Source organism: Pagrus major, chromosome 19, assembly GCF_040436345.1.
Source record: "Pagrus major chromosome 19, Pma_NU_1.0".
Lineage (NCBI taxonomy): Eukaryota > Metazoa > Chordata > Actinopteri > Spariformes > Sparidae > Pagrus > Pagrus major.
In genome coordinates this window covers 17160951-17180321 of record NC_133233.1, presented here as the reverse complement: position 1 = coordinate 17180321, position 19371 = coordinate 17160951, and the positions used below count along the sequence as shown (strand labels likewise).

General features: G+C 42.6%; 2 protein-coding genes across 4 annotated transcripts; both read right to left on the bottom strand.

Annotated features, from left to right (window-relative positions):
• Positions 1 to 336: 336 nt before the first annotated feature.
• On the bottom strand, positions 337 to 15582 carry spata13 (spermatogenesis associated 13). 3 transcript variants are annotated; one of them, XM_073488186.1, is made up of 13 exons: positions 15494 to 15582; positions 8659 to 10185; positions 5825 to 6283; positions 4885 to 5029; positions 4564 to 4694; positions 4115 to 4294; positions 3086 to 3265; positions 2747 to 2926; positions 2409 to 2641; positions 1888 to 2017; positions 1365 to 1740; positions 1144 to 1218; positions 766 to 1037 (listed from the first exon to the last, which is right to left on the bottom strand). In XM_073488186.1, exons 1-13 carry the CDS (start codon positions 15500 to 15502, stop codon positions 856 to 858), a joined length of 3807 nt encoding a protein of 1268 aa, XP_073344287.1. In that variant the 5' UTR covers positions 15503 to 15582; the 3' UTR covers positions 766 to 855. The 3 variants fall into 3 exon arrangements, with proteins under 3 accessions (XP_073344288.1, XP_073344287.1, XP_073344289.1); XM_073488187.1 differs by lacking the exons at positions 8659 to 10185; positions 15494 to 15582 and adding an exon at positions 6783 to 7106 and having other exon boundaries at positions 337 to 1037; XM_073488188.1 differs by lacking the exons at positions 4564 to 4694; positions 4885 to 5029; positions 5825 to 6283; positions 8659 to 10185; positions 15494 to 15582 and adding an exon at positions 4444 to 4538.
• A 2035-nt stretch (positions 15583 to 17617) lies between these two features.
• c1qtnf9 (C1q and TNF related 9) lies at positions 17618 to 18928 on the bottom strand. The gene is made up of 3 exons (XM_073488784.1): positions 18742 to 18928; positions 18582 to 18644; positions 17618 to 18387 (listed from the first exon to the last, which is right to left on the bottom strand). Exons 1-3 carry the CDS (start codon positions 18926 to 18928, stop codon positions 17618 to 17620), a joined length of 1020 nt encoding a protein of 339 aa, XP_073344885.1.
• Between the last annotated feature and the right edge of the window lie 443 nt (positions 18929 to 19371).

The window sequence follows — 19371 nt, the reverse complement described above, 5'->3', positions numbered from 1 at the left end:
GGACTTTAAGATCCATTCTCTTTTTTCCTTTGGAACAAAAACTGCTTTATTAAAAACAGCAGCAGACACACAGCCTCGTAGAGCCGCACAGCACGCTGTTTGGATGCACAGCCGACAGGTGTGTGAAACCAGATCCTTCAGCACAGGCGAGCGGTGGAGAAACGGGGAGCTTGGTGATGGAAACATACCTCCTCCAGTCCTGTGGCTAATGTTTCATTCATTAACTTGTATTCACTTCGCATTAAATGATATTAAAAGTCTACTGTATTTGCTAGGCAATAAAAAAGAAACAAAAACTGGTTAAGCTGCATAAGCAAAAAAAAAATTCTCCTTAGGCATGTTTGTACAAGAGTTTTATTTACAGTGTTAACAGGGAAGGTGAATGTGTCAGTTAATTTATCCTCTGGCTGTTCTGTGCTCAGAGTTGACAGACTCGCAGCAAAAAAGGGTCCAGCCTTTGTGAAATAAACTAAAACCATGTTTGTCAATGTAAAAGCTGAATAAACATCGTCGTCATAATCAACATAAAAACGTCTTTCAGCTGGATTTAATAAGACAAAGGGGTGGGAGTCTCTTTGAGTGAGCAGCATCTTTAACACACCAACAAAATGGACAGAGTCAGTATTTTAACACTTTCATCATGCCCTTTCCAAGTCGTAGGCACTGAACTTCAACATGTGACAAAAACAGACGTTTAGAAACACACACAAGGCACAAAAACAGAACTTGACAGTACATTCACAGGCAGGAAAATACAGGAAAAAATAAAGTGTTCTTTGAGTCTTCAGGACAGTTTTAGGCGTGCTCTGAACATGCACAGGGAGGGGGGAAAAAAAGATGAGGGATGCAAAAGCCTCATTTCCTGAAAAAGGCGTTGCGGGTGATGCTGTACAACAGGTGATAAGGCTTTCGTTTTGGGGGCTCGGCCAGTGAAAAGACCTGCTGCTGAGGCACGCTGGTTGGAATGGTGATGTGACGCTGGTGAAGTGGGTGCAGGTTTTGGTGGTGAGGTGGGACAGAACCAGAGTAACCAATGGCTAAAAGTTGAACAGGTAAAACAAAAAAAAAAATTACAAATGAAAATCAAAATTAAGCTGACTTGATATGAGTGGCTGAACAGCATGAAGTGAGATATTTTCTTACTTTTACTCTTCCCGTGTTTGGCTCTTCTTGCGTTAACAATGGCCTGTTTTCTTTGCTCTTCACTGATCTCCATGCCTGCCAAGAAACACACACAAATACACCTTCAGGTCAAAATATTTCCCACCACTCCCTTCTTCCAGCAACCTCTTCTTCACCTTCTGTTTGACATCTACCCACAGTAGCTAATTTGCGTCACAAATGAAAGGAATTCCAGGACTCACCCATCTCTTGGTCTTCCTTGACTCTGTATCTCTCCTTGGCAAAGGCCTCTAACCACCTCTGCTTGTCCTGAGCCTTTCTGCAGCACAGCACACACACAAATTCCAGAGTGTTGGCGTTGCGCAGACGCAGAGCATTCCTCAGGGTCAGGCCCAGGTCTTGGTCCCGTCCATCGGGCACATCCACCACCTCGGTCTGGTCCATATCCAGCCGTCCACGGTAGTGGAGCAGATCTCTGCGCAGGACGTCTTTTTTACAGAAGACTAACTGGTGGTCAAACAGGAAGAAGCTGCGTTGTTGCATTTTGCCTTGTCGGACAATTCGAGTCAGCTCGCCAGAGTGGATCAGCTCTGAGCTGCGTTCCAGCACATTGGACCCCTGCAGCAACACGTTTACATAGACAGAGTTGAAAGATTTATACAATATAGCTAATATTCTTTATTAGAGGTTGGCAAAACACACAGCTTTTACATTTAATTTATAACCTGGGTAAAAATTCAAAGAATATTGATTAGCTTTCATCACCTCCCAGTGCAGAATGGCCACCTGCCAGTGAGCGATGGTGTCGATACTCTCCAGTCGTCTTTTTCTCTCATTTATCAGACTGGCCACATTCTTCATAGCCTCGTACGCGTTGCTCACTCCGCTGTAGTCACTGCAATAAATCAGCAAAGGAGCAATAAGGATATGGTCCACCGTAGACATTTAGCTGATAGAGTGGACATTTCCATTTACAGTAAGTAATGAAAAAGTAAGTCATCAAGCAGATCACTATAACCACAGATAAGCTGATGGACAAATTGACCACTGATAGTTATTGAACAGCTTAATGTTAGTTGACACTACATACTATAAGTATGATTGTGGCTACTTGCTCATACCTTTCATTTTACAGTCAACGTAAAGTAATTCTACGGATATACGGAACAGCTTTGTTGAGTCAAATTATCTTCATCATGTAATTAACTAGCATAACAGGTGGTTGGCGAGTTGAATGTGTCCAAGAGTAGTGTAATTGGTAAAGTTGGGAATCTCAAGAAGAGCACCTGTGGTCTTTGGGGGTGTACTTAAGCAGCTCTCCCAGCTGCAGGGGGTATTTACAGATCTTCTGGACGGGCGTGAGCAAAAAACCCGCAATGGAAATGTCGATCATCTGCTGGAGGAGCCGGCAGGCCTCAAAGAAATGCTTATATTTGCCCAACTTCATGAGGCGTTGCAGCTCAGCACAGGCTGCTGGATGAGTGTTACAGTAGTCGGAGTAGATAGAGAAACCTTCTTCCTTCAAGAAAAATAAGAGAAAAATTCAAAGACAATTTAGAGCTGCTAATTCAGGCAAATAAATGAGCTGCACAGTGATTAAGTGAATTGGAAGATGATTTGATACCTGCAAGAGAAAACAAGAGCCTATTTCACTGAGATGTGGTTGTTCTTTGTTGTACTTCTTCTCCAGGTCTTTGAGAAACTGCCTCTGAAACCTGTAGATGTCCTCTATGTTGCTGAAGATGGTTTTCAACTGCGGCTCGGTGAACATGTCCGGATGTTTACGGCACTGACGAATGTAGCCCTGAAAGTTAAACAAAACCAGCATGCTGACTATTGAAAACAATGCAAATACTGACCAACAGGAGGTGCTGGAAGGTTGAGTCAAGAGATAATTAAGAGATAATATAAAGGAAAAATATGACAGAAGCAGAAGCCCTAGACTTAAATGTTGACGCCGTACCTCACAGATGTCCCTTAGGTGCTTGATGTAGATGCGTTCAGTATTCATGATTTCCTGAACCACATTGGTTCTCATCTGCTCCTTGTGCTGAGCGCTGTGTGTGTCCCTGGGAGTTGGATCCTCCTGGTCCGCTACACTCTCCACGCTTTCTGCACCGGAGTCCTCCTGGTTGACTCGCACCTGAAACACATCCACCACATCAATGAATGGGACCTCCTAAACAGCATTCAATCATATCTAGTCTCCACTAGAGCCGGAACTAGGGCTTCTTTTCATTGTCTTGATTAATCAATTAGTTGTTTGGTCCATAAAATGTCAGAAAAGTGTTGATCAGTATTTCCCAAAGCCCAAAATGGTGCTCTCAAATGTCTGCTTTTGTCAACAACTCAAAGATTTTTAGTTTACTGTCAGAGGAGTAAAGAAACCAGAAAATATTTATATTTAAGAAGCTGGAATCATAAAAGGTTGACATTTTTTCTTTAATTACTTAAACCTATAAAATCGATTATAAAAAAAATGGTGATTGATTTAATAGTTGACAACTTTAAATCACTTAATCCTTGCTGCACTAGGCTCCACAGTATCAAACAAATTAAAGAAATAAAATCCTTGACACATTTTTGTGTTTTAATTCAGCTCATAAGCAAAACAAACATAAATGTAGAACAAAAACTACTCAAAGAACAAAAGACTCAGATCAACTCCAAATCACTGTGGCAACAACATGTGCAAGTTTAACCAGCTCCTGTTTGGCAACATTGATTCAGCTACAAGCAATTACACAGCAGACGCCTATCTGCCAATCAACTAACTTCACCATGGTTACCACAGCCAACCTAATTAAGACTCAACTGTCAATCAGCTTTGGTCACCACAGAGACCAGCTGAACCTCTGAGGTTTGAACACTTCCACACACACTGCTAAGAGGGCTGGCAAGGTTTGTTTGGAGCTGAGCCAGTTTACAAGTCTTTTCTGTGCTGCTGGAGAGCAAACATGCGTCCGACATGGAGGTCAGGAAGTCCACTTACCCTCACAAAGCTGGAGGGGAACCAAGCCTCCCTGTCAGCCACTCTGCCCCACCACCAGTCGTTATGCGAGGCATCCAGGACACGGATAACGTCCCCAGCTTTGAAGGCCAGCTCCTGCTCCTCCATGGTCACATGGTCCCAGAGAGCCTCAGCATACACCGTGTGGCCCGAGCTAATCCACTGAGTAGCACACACACACAGATAAGATAAAGATACAATTACATGCAGCCTAAGCCCATGTCTAACATGTACGATTATGTCTAGACTTAAGGACACTGCAGTGGTTGTCTGTTCTGTTTAACTCTGGCCAAACATCTTAAAACACACACCAAAACATTTTCACATGGCTGCTCACGAGGCATGCTTACGGCAAGATACATGTTGCATCATAAATTTAATGCGCATTCTTGGAGATGATGTATGTGAGTGTCGCAATGTGAAGAGCTCACCTCGTTGAGCACAGAGAGCTCCACCCCCGGCTGGAGGTAGGGCGTGACATCAGTGAGTTCATCAAAGCTGCCCTCCTCCTCCTCCTCACTCACGCTGTCATCAAGTGTCACCGAGCACTCAGACATACCCTCTGCAACATATGCAAAGAGCTGAAAACCTTCTGACAAGATTGAAACAATCCAGTAAACAAGCCACAGATGCAGGCACCCACACCTTGCTCCACACAAACATTCTTACTCCAACACATACATTGACATTCCCGGACTCTGCTTTCCCACACACTTAAAAACACGAGACCCACAACAACCCCCAGTTCTCACCGCTGAGCACTCTGTGGAGCTTACGCCGTCCAACGCGGTCCAATCCGATTGGGGTGCTCTGGGAGAGGACAGAGGGGCGAAACCTGGCTGACACTGCTCTGTAGGGGGGCACCTGGTGGGAGGGGATGGGCGGCCGAGACAGGGACTGCAGAGAGGGCAAGAAGAAGCATCCAAGGATTGAGGAAAAGCCACTTACTTGATTTCTTGATAGATAACATTCATAACCAAGAGCATGATCAATTATTTTGGTCTTGCTTTTTTTTTATTTATTTATTTTTAAAAAGGTGTTTGTTTGTTAAAAAAGGCCCTTAAATGTCTTATTTGGTGTCAAGGAACAAGAAAATATTCACATTTAAGAAGCTGGAATCAGAAAATTTTGACTTTTTTTTTTTTTTACAAATTACAATTATTTTAATAGTTGTAGCTCTAATGTTGTGTATAATCAGGAACTTTGTTGCATTCCCCCAACCCCACTTTCTATAACCATAAGAGACAGGAAACACAAATTAAGTGGAGACTGAACGCTGAGAGAAAATTAGTTTAAACCGATTTACTTCCTTCAAAATATCTAGCAATTTTTTAGGGAAAATCTTTAAAACAAAAATGGTGAGCCTTATGTATAAACCACCACTCATGTGGTTGGCACTGGCAGGGAAAATATTGTTTCCTACCTAACAGTGTGGAAGATATACAGTATTTCTTTAACACACTGGAAACAACAGCTGTGTTTAAACGTACTTCTAACCACAAATTTCATCATTTATTGTCATTGGCGGCTAGATCACCCTGAAGTCATCCTTGTTTCAACACTTGACTGTATGCAACCGTATTTCTAGTTTGTAAACTGTAGATCAGAGTTCAAGTAGGCAAGTAGGCACTTTTGCCAAAAATTGTATGCTTCTAGTAGGTTTAAAGTAAGTAGTTGTAAATAAGGGCTTACAGATGGAAGGCGGTCGTCCTTTTCCTCAGCATCAGGAGGGAAAAGATCCACAACTCCTATCACTGAGATTGGCCGGTACCTCAAGCCCTGAAAGTCTCCATTCACATTGCAGCTCTCAGGGCTCTCTCCACTCGCACACATGTCATCACCACTGCTGTCTTTATGCAGTGATGCATTTCCTGTCCTGTCTTCAGCACGCAGCTCTCTCACTTCCTCTGGAATGGAGTGCTTCCTGGAAATGAGCTGCCCATAGTCAGAGATGGGCCGAGGCCTCGGGCGCCCACTCCTTCGTCTGGGCTTGACGGCGGGTTCTTGTGTGGAAGAAGTGGGGGATGCATCTGTGGGTGATGTGGATGACTCCGAGAGGCCTGTTGGAGAAATCGGAGGGGTGCTGCTGGCTGTTGGAGAGGCGTCTTCAGTTTGGAGAACTGCTTCTTGGCCTTGTTGGTCTGATGTTACCTTGGGATCAAAAGGAAAAAGTTTAAAACTCAATAAGGATGATGATATTGACTTTCCCCTGTTCAATGACCTGTGATGTACAGAGATGAAGAATGTAATGTCTGCGTGGAAGAACATCTGTTAATAAGAAACAGAGCAAAATGGTACTGCAAGTCATAAAAAGCTCCAACTAGAAGCAACCGTCTTGGTTGGATGTCAAGGCAGAACACCAAGAATCAGGGTGAAACTATTTAAATGAACTTTATCAGGATTCTCGTGAGAAACTTTATTATCATGAGAAAGCATTCAAGTTCACATAGAGATTGGCTCCACATATTGAATACAAGAAACCCCTCTGCTTATCAAGTTCAAACAATCAAGGCAACAGAAGTTGCACAAATATCCCACAATTAAATGTTATCACGCTTTATGTATTGTACAGTCAACGGTCAAATATTGGCTAACGGTTACTCATTTGTTGCTCTGAGTCTGTTAGTCCGCCAGCGATATCAAAACTCACCTCTTGGTTTTCTCGATCGGGGTCCGGTCCCCGGCATATACACTGGAAAGGCATACAGTGGACTAGCACCATTGTCAAACACACACAATCACAGACTGGCCTGTTTCTCCGAGGCCGAGTCCCTAAAATTGTTTCAAGGCCAGTAAAAGCCTCTTGATTGCTAAAGTAAACAAATCTGATTATTCTGCCTCATTTTCAAAAGTAAAATCCTCCTCTTCGACAAAAACACATTGTACTATGACCGTATGATTATGGTCCCGTATGCTTGAGGGTGCTGCTAGCTGTCCCAGGCCCAGTGTCCATGGTGCTGGACTTTGATCCACTGGGTTTCAAGCTGGAAGGGGAAACGTGAGGCGGGGGACGTACTTACTCATAGCTACCTACCCCTCCCACAGCAACAGGACTATGGAGTCGTTTTTGCGCAAGGACCGCTAATCATAAACAAAGCCTAATCATTAACTCTGACTGCTCCTTCAGCGCGCCTGGTAGCACAGAACAGCTGGCTTCAGCATGTGACCTTGCGACAGCAGAAGTCAGTATATCAAACACAACTGACAGGAAGAGGGCACTGAAGAATGGCTATGTCGTTATTTATTTGACACTGAAGGGGACTTTGGACGGACACACACACACACACACACACACACACACACACACACACACACACAGCTAGTTTTTTTTAGCATACGAGCCCAGGTATGACACTGACAAGAGAACTTATCTCAGTGCATTAGAATCATGCCAGATTCAAAGATCACTTCATAAAATCACAACTCAGAGGAAAGGCAAGGGTCAATGCCATTCCTCTGGAGTTGGCACCCATTAATGATCATGCTGTTTTAGATTATTTCTTCTGTTTTTCAGGGCTTCCTTCCTCTTTGAACCTGCACAGAAAGCCTGTAAGCTAATGATTTCCAATTCTGTGTTTCTAAGTCAATGATAAAGGTGTGACTAATGTGTGATAGTGTGAAACATTTGTCACCTTGTCTTTCAGCTTCAGTACCTTTTATTCATCTGTAGGCAGTGGAAAGCTTGAGAATCAATAATGATTACACCCTAGCTTGATGTCATTGTTTTACACATCCAGCATTTTATCAGAAAACCTGCATCTTCCTGTGCCAACAGAGTGATACAGGGATTAAGGATTTTTGCAGGCCAAACTGGAAGTTCCCTCAACAGAAAGCCAATGGGATTTATCCATCGGATTTTGGATTATTGCAGAAAAATAAGCTCTTTGGCAAAAAAAGGTTAATGACACAGCAAAGATAATCTTCACAAATGAACACCACTTTTATGATTCTAAAGTGTAAATGCAATCAGCAGAAATGAAAAGCTAATGATAGGCTATCAACAAACTACACCACGTCACCTGACTTTAATGTCACCACAACTAAGCTTCCAATGACCCTATACTTGGCACATTATACATTGATACATTTACAAGCAAGAAAGTTTGATATAGAAAAGTTTGCAAGTAAAGTGAGTAGGTGATTTCTTGTTTGTAACGTCCCCGACAACCTCTGTAGCCTCCTTTAGCCACTTGTTATCAACCAGCTTTTTAAAGATTCATAAAAGCTTCATAATTTACCTGTGGGGTTTTCACTGACATATTTTACAATTTACAGTGGACAATCTCTTAAGCTTGTGTTAACCACAGACCTTACTGAAGGCATCTAACCAAAAACCCCAAAAATAATCCAGTCACATCCAAACAAGGGAAGCGAAAGTGCAAAAACTCACTTCCGAGAGTTAGGACTCATTCCTGCAGCGATCTATATACATTGGGAAACAAGTAAACTAATACTGACTGCCAACAGAAACAAGACAATTTAAATCTGCAACCTGTCATCTTATGCACATGATTTTACTCCCTTACCTCGTTTGGTAGCATGGTGACCTCAGTCTGTTCTTGCTGTTGTGAAGGCTCTTTTTGGCTGAGTGGAGATGAATTATATTCTACCGCACTTGTTGTGGCAACAGAGATGCCAGGTGAAGTTGGTCCTGTTCTCTCTGGGGGCTCCACAGAAACTGGGCTGATGAGGACCTGGTGTTGCTGTGAGCCGACGTCGTATTCAGGCTGAGGGTGAACCAGAGGGGTGTGTCCAACAGACAGGACCCGGGCTCTGACTGGCGAGGGTCGGCGCTGTCGCTCGCTGGTTGTTAGGCAAGGCACACGGCGGGAGTAGTCGTCATGGAGACGGCTCAGGGGTGACATGAGAGATGGAGAGGTGGTGCTGGGAGAGGGACTCCGCCTGCGTCGGACAGTGAGGTCAGTCATGCTGCCCACTAGCTTTAGCATCGGCCCCTTGGTCTTCACAGGGCTCTTCTGGCGGCTAACAGCGCGGCCCCGGAGGTCCACTGAGGAGGCGCTGGCCGTCCTATGGATGCTTGGTGTCCCGTTTGATGTGCTTGTCCTCTGGGCGTCTTCCTCCGGCGAAGGAGGTCCTGGAGATGCAGCTTTGCGTCTGAAAGGTCCCTTAAATATGTGAATATTTTCTGCACTTTTGCTCAGTCTGCTCAGCACCTTCACATTTGTGTTTTTATTAATGTTCTCTGTTTGGGCATTCGCCTTGGATGTCTGATCTGCTTTCTGACTGCTTGTAGCTGCATTTGTGCTTCTTCCTGCTAATCTCCCATTCCCCATGTCGAGTAAAGAGATGCGTCCTGCTCCGTACGCCCTCCTGATACTCCTGGAGAAACGTGTGTTGCGTGTGAGTCCATCTCCTTCATCATTTTCCTCATCGTCATAATCCTCAATATCTGATCCACATTGGGTCATCACATTTCCATTAGACACACTATATCCTTCTGAAAACTTGAAATGATCTGTTGCATCATCTAGACCAGAGTCAATGTTGGCCACAATGGTGCCATTAGCCATGTCCTGATTTGCTGGAGGGAAAGGCTCTCCATCGCTGTTGACTGCTCCTCTACTCTGTATACCCTGGAGCACAGAGGAGCGGAGCTTTTTAAAGGAGTCCACAACAGCCAGTCCTGAAAGTCCCGACCAGGACTGGGGGCCGCTGTTGCTGCCACTGATGTTAGTTGAGGTGGAGCAGTCAGTGGTTGGACTGAGAGAAGGCACAGGGCCCTTCTTTGTGTTCGAAAAAAGCTTCATAATTCTTGCAGAGTAAGGTTTTCCCTCAGGTTGACCTATAACAGGGTTGGACCAGGCGGAGGAGTTGATGTCGTTTAATCGGTTTTCATCAGGACCTCCAGTCATCGGCTGTACTTGGGCGCCACACCCAGACAGTAGATATGGGACTGCACTTCCGTCAGCACGACTGTGGAAAGGGTATATATCACTGAGGGGTCGGTTTCGGGTCAGCGGGTCAGCTTTAGAGTTGAGGATGCACGGGAGAGGGTCTTCGCTTGTGGACAAGACCCTGTCCTTTTGTTCTGCCTGCAAACCAAACAGATACATTTTTAGGATGTGAAAGAATTCACTGTCCTATTCAAAGGTTGCTATGAAGAAATTCAATTTGATTGATTAGATAGAGACAGATACTTTTTTTAGAGAATACAACAGAGAGACCCAAATAAAAAGAATGATGAATGTCTTTTCTGTGTGCACAGGGTCCAGAGGAGTGAGACATCTTGCACTGAGAACAGTACATGCGTTTGTCCTTGGTGCTGTATTTCCATGTCCAAGGAGAGCTGAGGCCCAGGTTGGGGAGGTGTTGCGCTAAGTTCAGTTTTATGCGAGTGTGTATGTGTGTGATTCAGGGCAGTGGCTAATGCAGCTGAGCCTTTGAAGTGGGGCTTTGCGAGCGTGACTAAGCAATGAAACTTGCTAATCCATTGTGATTAATGTAATAAATTGCCTGGTTTTCTTCAAATTACGTAGATGATGAGGTGATTGTAGGAGGAGGGTGGTGGTGTGGTCTTCCAGTCAGTGACACAGTTCAACTCTTTATCTTAATAGACAGAAAGTCCTCATTGTTTGTCTATTGTCTACACAGGAATCCTACCAAAAGAACCTTTTTTCACAGGGTACATTTAGCTTGTCGAAGTAAGTAAAGCCCATGCATTACTCATACCATTATTGATAGCTCTCTTCTATTTAAGTATCCCCGTAAGCTATGACAGTGTGACAATGAGCCAGCATGCTGACACTGGCAGCCAAATGGAATTCAGCCATCACTAATTTTACACCTGTGCTTTTCAAACTGTGACTTATCAAAATATCTTCCAGGTTTCTTTAATGACTGGATTCGACAATTTTGTCTGCCGTTCAAAAGGCTACATAATGACACATCATAGTCCTTCTATAGCTGGTAACTGACTTAGAAATATTCTGAAATATTCTATTATGAATCACTGAATATGACCAAATCTTCCTGTCTCTGTTTTACAGCTTAGGATGATATATGGTTGTAATATTAATAACATGGTATGAGACAAGACATCATTTCAGAACTTGGTTATTAGGATAATTTAAAAAAAGCAAAAAAAAGCTTACCTTTCATATTCCTGGAGGTTTAATAGTTAAATTGATCAATTTTATAGATAATAATTATATGTACAGGATTTCAGGATTTATCAGTTGCTGTTCATAAACATATCATTAAAAGGTGAAAATACAGGCCGAGGGCAGAGTCTTTGCAGATACAGACACTGCCACACACGTATAGAGGGTCATAATTGAGAGGGATTATTTTTGTATGCGCCTATAGCTTAGACCTACATTGTATTTTGTGAGAGTCCTGCCTCATATACCTTTAATGAACAGCAACTTCAATAATCAGAATGACAATTGTGTTATACTATATGATCATTCTTTATCTGTTTACATACCAGAGTCCAGTCATGGCTGCTTCACAGGAAGAGTTAAAGTTTATAACTACATCATCCATAAAACGACAGTACAAATACATGACAGAGTGTTATATAACAGTAACAATTTATTGTTTTTATGCTGCATATAACGTGTTAAAATAAGGCTTTATTCACATCACTGCTGATTGTTTTAATTGTTTCCAGTAAAACTGTCTATTAACAACACAGTCACCCCCAATATAGTGTCAGTATTATTTAGGTATTCAACAATGTTTTTGTCAGCACTGCTCAGTTTTACCACAAACTGAAAGCATTTTTTTAAGCTCTGAAAGCAGTGTTGTTTCCACTGACTGCTATGTACACATGCAGGGAGTTGCAGGATCCTGGAACGTTTCCCATACCTCCCGTCCCCATGCATGTTTCAGCAGCAGATGGGCTTTCTCAGTCAACTCTGAGGAATCTGCCGTCACTTAAACCAGCTCGTTCCATCACACCGAACACTTATGTAAACGTGGAGCCACCGCTGCCAAGCACCGCTGCTGACAGACAGTAAACAGCCCTCGTGAACAATGCGCTGCTTTCAAAGCTATACTGAATTGTCTTCTTGTACTTTCCTCCTCCTCAGCCACCGAAGAATCGTGTTCGGTTAGAGACTGGAAAAATAAACGGGATCAATTATTCCATCTTTTTTCCGAGCAGAAAGATAGGAGATAGGAAAGGAATTTCTACAGCTTAAAGCTTGTTTTTGTTTTGAATACTCACGTCGTGCTATCAGCCATTCCACCAACTGTGCTATCCTTCAACACCTTTCTGCCTGCTCCTAAACTTGGCGCCAACTGTCACAGGCCAGTTGGTGTCTACTAATGCTTGGCAGTGATAGTCAGAACCAGGCTGACGCAGGTGGTAAATATGGTATTGCACAAAAAGAAACCAGACTTTAAAAAAAATCAACAACTCATATGCAGTATGCTTTATAATCCAATAACTCTACAGTATGTTAGTATTGGTGACTTTTCATTGGCATTTTATGGCTTTATGAGCCTTATTATATATAAACTGAATGCATCAATCTCAATGACAATGTCAGCTCACTGTTGAAATGGCTGGTCTGTTGGCAATCCATAATTACATCTGCAGTTTCCTTAATTATGAAAAGCTTTGTTTAGCCTGATGAACATAAAAGGTATACAGTAACTACACAGTACACAACACTTACACAGTACAGGGATATGTTGAACTGGCATAGTGATGCAATTATCAAAACATCTTCAAAGATCAAAAGGTCTACATTTTAAGCTCTGGCCTCTTTTCTTTCCTCTATATTTTCTGAAATGACAGAAAAATAAACCATGTAAATAAAAAATATATAAATGCAAAAAAGCATCAACTACAGTACAACCATGTCTACAGCTATGCGTATTGCAACATCCAGAAGAATATTACTCACGTATACGTTTTTATCACGGCCTACTGTCTGTAACTGCCGATCACTTTAACTATATCATCTTTGCTCTGCCTGCACCAGGATCACTGCTGCTCTCCGCCTTCCTCCTGCTACACTGTGGATGGGAGCGGCGCTCTGGGGCCCTGGCCCAGAGTTAATTAAGAGCTCAGGGAGGAGTCCCCCCCCACACACATGGCAGCCAGCTGGAGCCAGCCTCAGATTAGACTCCCAGAGACAAGGATGAACACGCACCTAGATACATAAACATGTATACAAGGGCTTAAAGCATGCACTTCAATAACACATGCATAATTAGTGAGAGCATCCTTTCTCATAGTGTGCACACTCACACGCATGCATGTACAGAGCTGAGGAGGGAGGAAGGCACTTAAATCATTGACTCCCTTCCTGTTTAGCTAGTAACCCACATGGTTATGTAAGGAGTCATAAATGTGTTGTTATAAGTGACCTCCTACCCAAAGTTCACCTCTGCAGAGGTATGTCCTGCTTGAGGCTAGGATAAAACTCATTAGGCCAAAATGAACTGAGCATTAAACTGAAAGACCAGCAGATAGGGAGTATCGAGGGAAAGTAAGCTCTTCTGTCATTTTCCATTCTCTGGCTTAAGTCTGAGACAGACACAACCACCCCGGAGCAACTCCACCATTCCTTTGTAAGCTGTCACTTTACTGTCTCGACGAATGAAAGCTGTGAGGAAGACATACTTCTAAAACAACAGCACATAGTGTTTCAAAGAACAGATTGACTGATTAGCTAAATCAGTTCAGTGAAACTTAAGCTGAACATATGTTCAGGACTGGAGAAAAAGTTCCCTCGATTTTATCTTTCAGGTAAATGAGTTCACTTTTTTGGCATGTGGAAAGATGAAGAAACACATGACAATATTCAGTATGAAATATTTGAATCCATATTAAAATCTTTTTAGCTGATCTTACAGCCTGTTTCCAGGCAAGAAAGAAAAGTGTCAGCAAGAAAACTCTACTTCGTGAGTGTGTATGGAAGTGTTTGTGTTTGTGTGCATATAGCCTATACCTCATACATCCCCGTAATAATCTGATTAGTGGAGCTTTACCAGTCTGTGTTTAGGACTGGTTTCATCTACACATGATAGCCTAATCAGGTAGACAACTAGGCTATTCAGAAGTGATTTAGAGTGACACCCAAAGCTTGTTAACAGCCCACCAGGACTTAACTGCGGAGGGCAACTTGGCCTATGTGTAAAGCACACATTTTAAAAGTGAAATTCAAGAGATAAAAGGTTAAAATTTCACCAACAGTATAAAAATGTGTCACCTCTTTTGTGGTCACATGATTTTGAAATAGACAACATGTCCCATCAGGATCAAGTGAGCAGAACCTGTTGCCTGGTTAAAGTTTCATATTTGGTCATGACCTATTTCCTCATTTTTTCATCCGGCAGAAAGAAGGAGATTGGGAGATGCCACGCCCCTTTCTATAGAGCGTGGGAAGTACAGGTACCGGCCAAACCAGGGAGTGTCACCACCACTCTCACACAGGCAGCCTCTTACTCACCTGATCTGCTTTGGACTGTCATAGAGACAGACGGACAGAAATCTAACACTACACAGGGCACCAGGCTTAGAGAGGACAAAACACCTTTGAGCCTTGTTGTCAACAGTCAACAGTGTAACCTGACAGTGGTGTAACAATAATCAAAAGGCTGCCCCATCAACTAGCCTCAAATCCATCTTCTGAGGCATCTTAAACATTGCTTCATTGGACTGAAGTTCATAAGAAAGAAGGAAACAAACGCAGGATAACTTCATAAACTAAAGACACCCTTGTGAGACAGAATTACAACTGTGTATGAAATAGAGTGGTCTAGTGTAAAATTATACTGTAGTTGTCTACTCCTGTTGTAAAAAATGATTTTATATATCCTCTATAAAGCATACATGACCTTTAACAATGATTGATCCAGACACCACAGTTTAGCTATAAAAGTCCATCTGGTGAGCCAAGGACACAGGTCAATTAATTGTGACTACACTGTGTGGATGACTATAGACTCCTAGGGAAGTGTAGCTATATTGGACCATGCTAAGAATGAAGCAGAATCTGAAAACAAGGAGCTATGAAAGGGGCTTATACTGAGTAAGTAAGCTCAGAAAGAACTCGGGGCCAAACTGCTTATTTATTTCTGCATTAATTAACTTTCTTCGGCCATAAAGCTCTTTGTAGTTGGTGGCCCCCTGCCCCTCCTTCACCAGCTCCCTGCACAGCCTGGCATCTCCCACATCACTATAACAACCACGGCTGTAATGCACTACAATAACCCCCTCTGGTCCCATTTCAAACAAGAACACAAGAGGGGAAATCAATGCAACTGTAATGTGATCCAGGAAGAGTATAAATAATTTAAGCGCATCATTTTTACTTACTGGCTGTGAATTAAACAAAGAGTTACTGCGCAGTTAAAAGAAAATATAAAAAAAGTGCTGCTCACCCTGCTCATAGTCGCTGATGATGTCCTCCTGACCTTCTCTCTCTCACATCAACAGAGCAGCTGTTTTTGTTGTCTAGCCATAGTGAAACAGCCTGGCTCTCTCTGAGGTCCAACCGCTTGCTGCCTCGCACTCCTCGTCCTCTCGCAAAAACATGTCGGGTACAAAAACAACGACAAGTGCGCTGCCCCTGCTCACCAGCTACCACCGCCGCATATTGAGACAAATGGCTGGCTGACTTCTTAAACGCACTCGGCTAGCAACTCGAGCTAGCTCACGAACTCACTGATAAACTTAATTGCGCAAGCTCCTAGGTTTGTAATTTCGCTTTCACCGACCGGCAAAAACCTTGAAGCAGTCAAACAAGTTCCAAGATAAACACTGACTCATCCGTTATCTTCAGAAGTGGCTGAAGAAAAGCTCACAGTTTCGCCGATGACTCCAGTTAACAGGTCTTTCTTGGAGGATTGAGCTCGCGAGCATCATTAATGCACTTGTTGCAAGTGTTTGCGAGGGGCGGGGCTTCGAGAGGTTACGATGGAGGTTACTGGTTGACCGCAGCGTGGCCAATCGGTTGACAGCCAATCACAAGTGAGCAGGTCAGTCCGTGACCGCAAAACCACGCCCACAGTGGAACGCTCTTCATTGAAGAAAAAAAAGGAGAGACAATGCAGCTGTGCACTTCCTGCGTTTCTTTGAAGACAAAAAAAGACTGGACCTTCCAGTTGTTGTTGCACCGTCTTCCTCGTGCCATGTCAGTGTATCATGCCAAGACAATTAATGTGTGTCGGGTATTTCTGGTGTGTGCGACAATCCCCAAATACCAGAGGCAGGGACTGGATGCCTTAGTGAATGTTGCTCTTTATTACAGGGTAGAAGACAAACACAAAGGCAAAATAACTTTTTTCTGGTGACAAACATGACACAGGCACCTTCATTTTTATCTGATTAATGTCTTCTTTTTTTAATTTACAGGCTGATGGTTTCTATTCGAGAAAATGAATGCATTTGATTTAACCAGCTATGCAATGCCAGAAGTGGGAGAAAGTTCACATTCTTTACTTAATTAATAACAACAGTAGAGTAAAATGCTCCATTTTGAGTTAAAGTTCTACATTCAGAATGATACAAAAGAAAAGGATGGAAGTGTTGTCAGAAATGCAGAAAAATTGCCGCTGTGAGTGTACAATTATTACATTATTGGGATATTCTCACAGATGCACAAACATGTAAGACATATTTTACTGTTGTAGGTAGTCGAGGTGGAGCCATTTTGAATAACTTTACATTCCTATGTAGTTAATCTATAACCATTAGTTGTATTTTACAAACCTACTGTGTTTTGCTTGGAAAATTTCAATCAGCAATGCAACCACAGTAGTCAAATTAATGCAGTGGTGTAAAAAGTATGATGTCTTTATCTTAGTGGAGCTTAATCAGTGATAGAATTGTAACTAAGTACATTTACTCAAGTACTGTACATAAGTGCAATTTTGAGGTACTTGTACTTTACTTGACTATTTCCATTTTCTCTTCCTTTATACTTCCATCCACTCCACTACATTTTGGAGGCATACGTATATTGTACTTTTTTCTCCACTACATTAATTTGATTACTTTAGATACTAGTTACTTTGCAGATTGCATGATGCATCAGAGCTAAAAGTAGCGCATGCCTACATTTATTTTATTGGCAATCAGATTACAAAAAACACAGATAATCAGGAAAATGCTGAATATTGGATTTGATAATTGGTTGTATAGTATACAATATATACATACATGTTAATATATGTATAGTTTTACTTTTACTCGTACTTTTGATATTTAAGGACATTTACTGCCAGAAAATTACTTTTGATCCTTCAGTTTATTTAATATCAGATACTTTTAGACTTTTACTCAAGTATTTCAATAGAATGGAAAAACCCAACTAAAGTACAAGTAAATCATAAATCATAAATTTGTACTCTAATACAATAGTTGAGTAAATGTACTTAGTCACTTACCACCACTTTACAATGCATTAAAGAATCAACTTAAGTTTAGACAGAGGCTGATCTCCCATCACTGATTATTCTTTAAAATATTTTGATACCAGCAGGTATAAACTTATCATGCCTCATTTATGTCCCAAAGATCAAGAACCCAGAGAATGTAGTGTCATCATCTTCATCAGCAAACAGCCCATTGAACAGTTCTCCCCCAGCCACCTGCAGCCACACCTTGTCCCCCACTTCCAGGTGCAGCACAGCACCCCCTGCTGCCTGATCCTCACTGCTCTGGTAGTTATCCGTGGTGTGGATGATCTTTACACCATTCTTCACGAGAGCCACCTTAACATTTCTGGAGAAGACAGTGATATGATAGGTGAAGAAATATGCTCCTGCTGCCGAGCACGTGAATCTTCCTGTTTGGGGATCGTAGTGATTCTGGTGATTGTAAATAATCTTGTCGAAGCGGATCGGTACGTTGGGTGCTGGGAGTTTGGATTGTGCTGTGAGTCCCACTGAGAAGGCGCTTTTAGAGATAACAAGTTCTTCTCCCTTCTCACCCTTATCACCTCTCTCTCCCCGACTCCCTCTTTCCCCACGGTAACCAATACTGCCTTTGTGGCCTGGAACACCGATTTCCCCCTTAAGCCCTGGCCTGCCAGGGGGTCCCAATGGTCCCTGAATGCCTCTGTCACCTCGAAGGCCGATTTCCCCCTTTGGACCCTTTGGTCCAAGAGGCCCCAAATCCCCTTTAGGTCCTTGGGGTCCAGGCAGCCCAAGCTCTCCCTTACTTCCTTTCAGGCCAATAGGCCCTTGGACACCTTGGGGCCCCATTTTCCCAGGGGGCCCCCGTTCTCCATTATCTCCCCTTTTTCCTTTGAGCCCTGCTGGGCCAACGCCACCTGTAAACAACAAGCACAAGATCAACTTCCCTATCCTTTTATACTCAGTGATTGCTATCCAGTATTCCAGAAAGACAGATATAGTAAAATATGAATAAATTGTGTGTGCAAATAAAGTATATACAACGGGTAAAAATAAATGAATGTTTTTTTAAAAAAGGCTACTTTGCAATGTTAATTCTGAGGATACATACCAGGTTCCCCCTTGTCTCCCCTGTGGCCATTACTGCCTGCTGGTCCAATAGGACCAACTTCACCTTTTGATGAATGATTCATAAATAATTATATTATTATATTATAAATTGCAAATTGTAAGTTTAGGCATTAGAGTCAAGTTTTCTCTTCTAAACTTACCTTGATCACCTTTGTCACCTTTGAGTCCATCTCGCCCATCTCTGCCAGGTGTACCATTGTGTCCAGGATCCCCTGGTATTCCAGGGTATCCACAAACACAGCCTTTATTTGGGGTTTCTTCCTGTGCCACACACCTGACCGTCAATAGAAGTAGCAAGAGAGTGACCGTAAACCTCATCTGCAACATTGTGCCTGATGCACCTGTCTCACAAAACTAATAACCCGCCACACAAAAACTTTTAGACTAAAATAAGTTCAAGCCAGTGCATAGCTTGCCTCATAAACATATGCACTACTCAAATGCGAACATGCAGCAATGAACAAGAACTTTGGACAAGAGTGACCTCAGCCCTCAAAGCCATTTCATTGGTCTGACTGTGTTTTTGGCTTACTTATTGAGTCTTCCAGTTACACATCACCTCCAGCCCTTTAGACACTTCTCCAGTCTAGTTAAGGCTAATAATAAGCATACGCTGTGTGTAGTTCAGGGCCAGACCTGCAAAAGGCCACATAGTTTCACCTGTGCTGCCCCTTATACAGTGAAGCAAACAGGATATTTAACTCAAACAAATGATTACATGCTGTCAGTACACATCTGCACAGAAGAACATCTTGTTTTTAATTGAGCAA

Coding starts and splice junctions, on each gene's coding strand:
- c1qtnf9 (XM_073488784.1), bottom strand. CDS start 18,928: ATGTTGCAGATGAGGTTTACGGTCACTCTCTTGCTACTTCTATTGACG. Junction 18,645..18,741: donor AGGTGACAAAGGTGATCAAG/GTAAGTTTAGAA, acceptor ATTCATCAAAAG/GTGAAGTTGGTCCTATTGGA. Junction 18,388..18,581: donor GGGAGACAAGGGGGAACCTG/GTATGTATCCTC, acceptor TGTTGTTTACAG/GTGGCGTTGGCCCAGCAGGG.
- spata13 (XM_073488186.1), bottom strand. Junction 3,266..4,114: donor TCCCCTCCAGCTTTGTGAGG/GTAAGTGGACTT, acceptor GATGTGTTTCAG/GTGCGAGTCAACCAGGAGGA. Junction 1,219..1,364: donor CAAGGAAGACCAAGAGATGG/GTGAGTCCTGGA, acceptor GTTTCTTGGCAG/GCATGGAGATCAGTGAAGAG.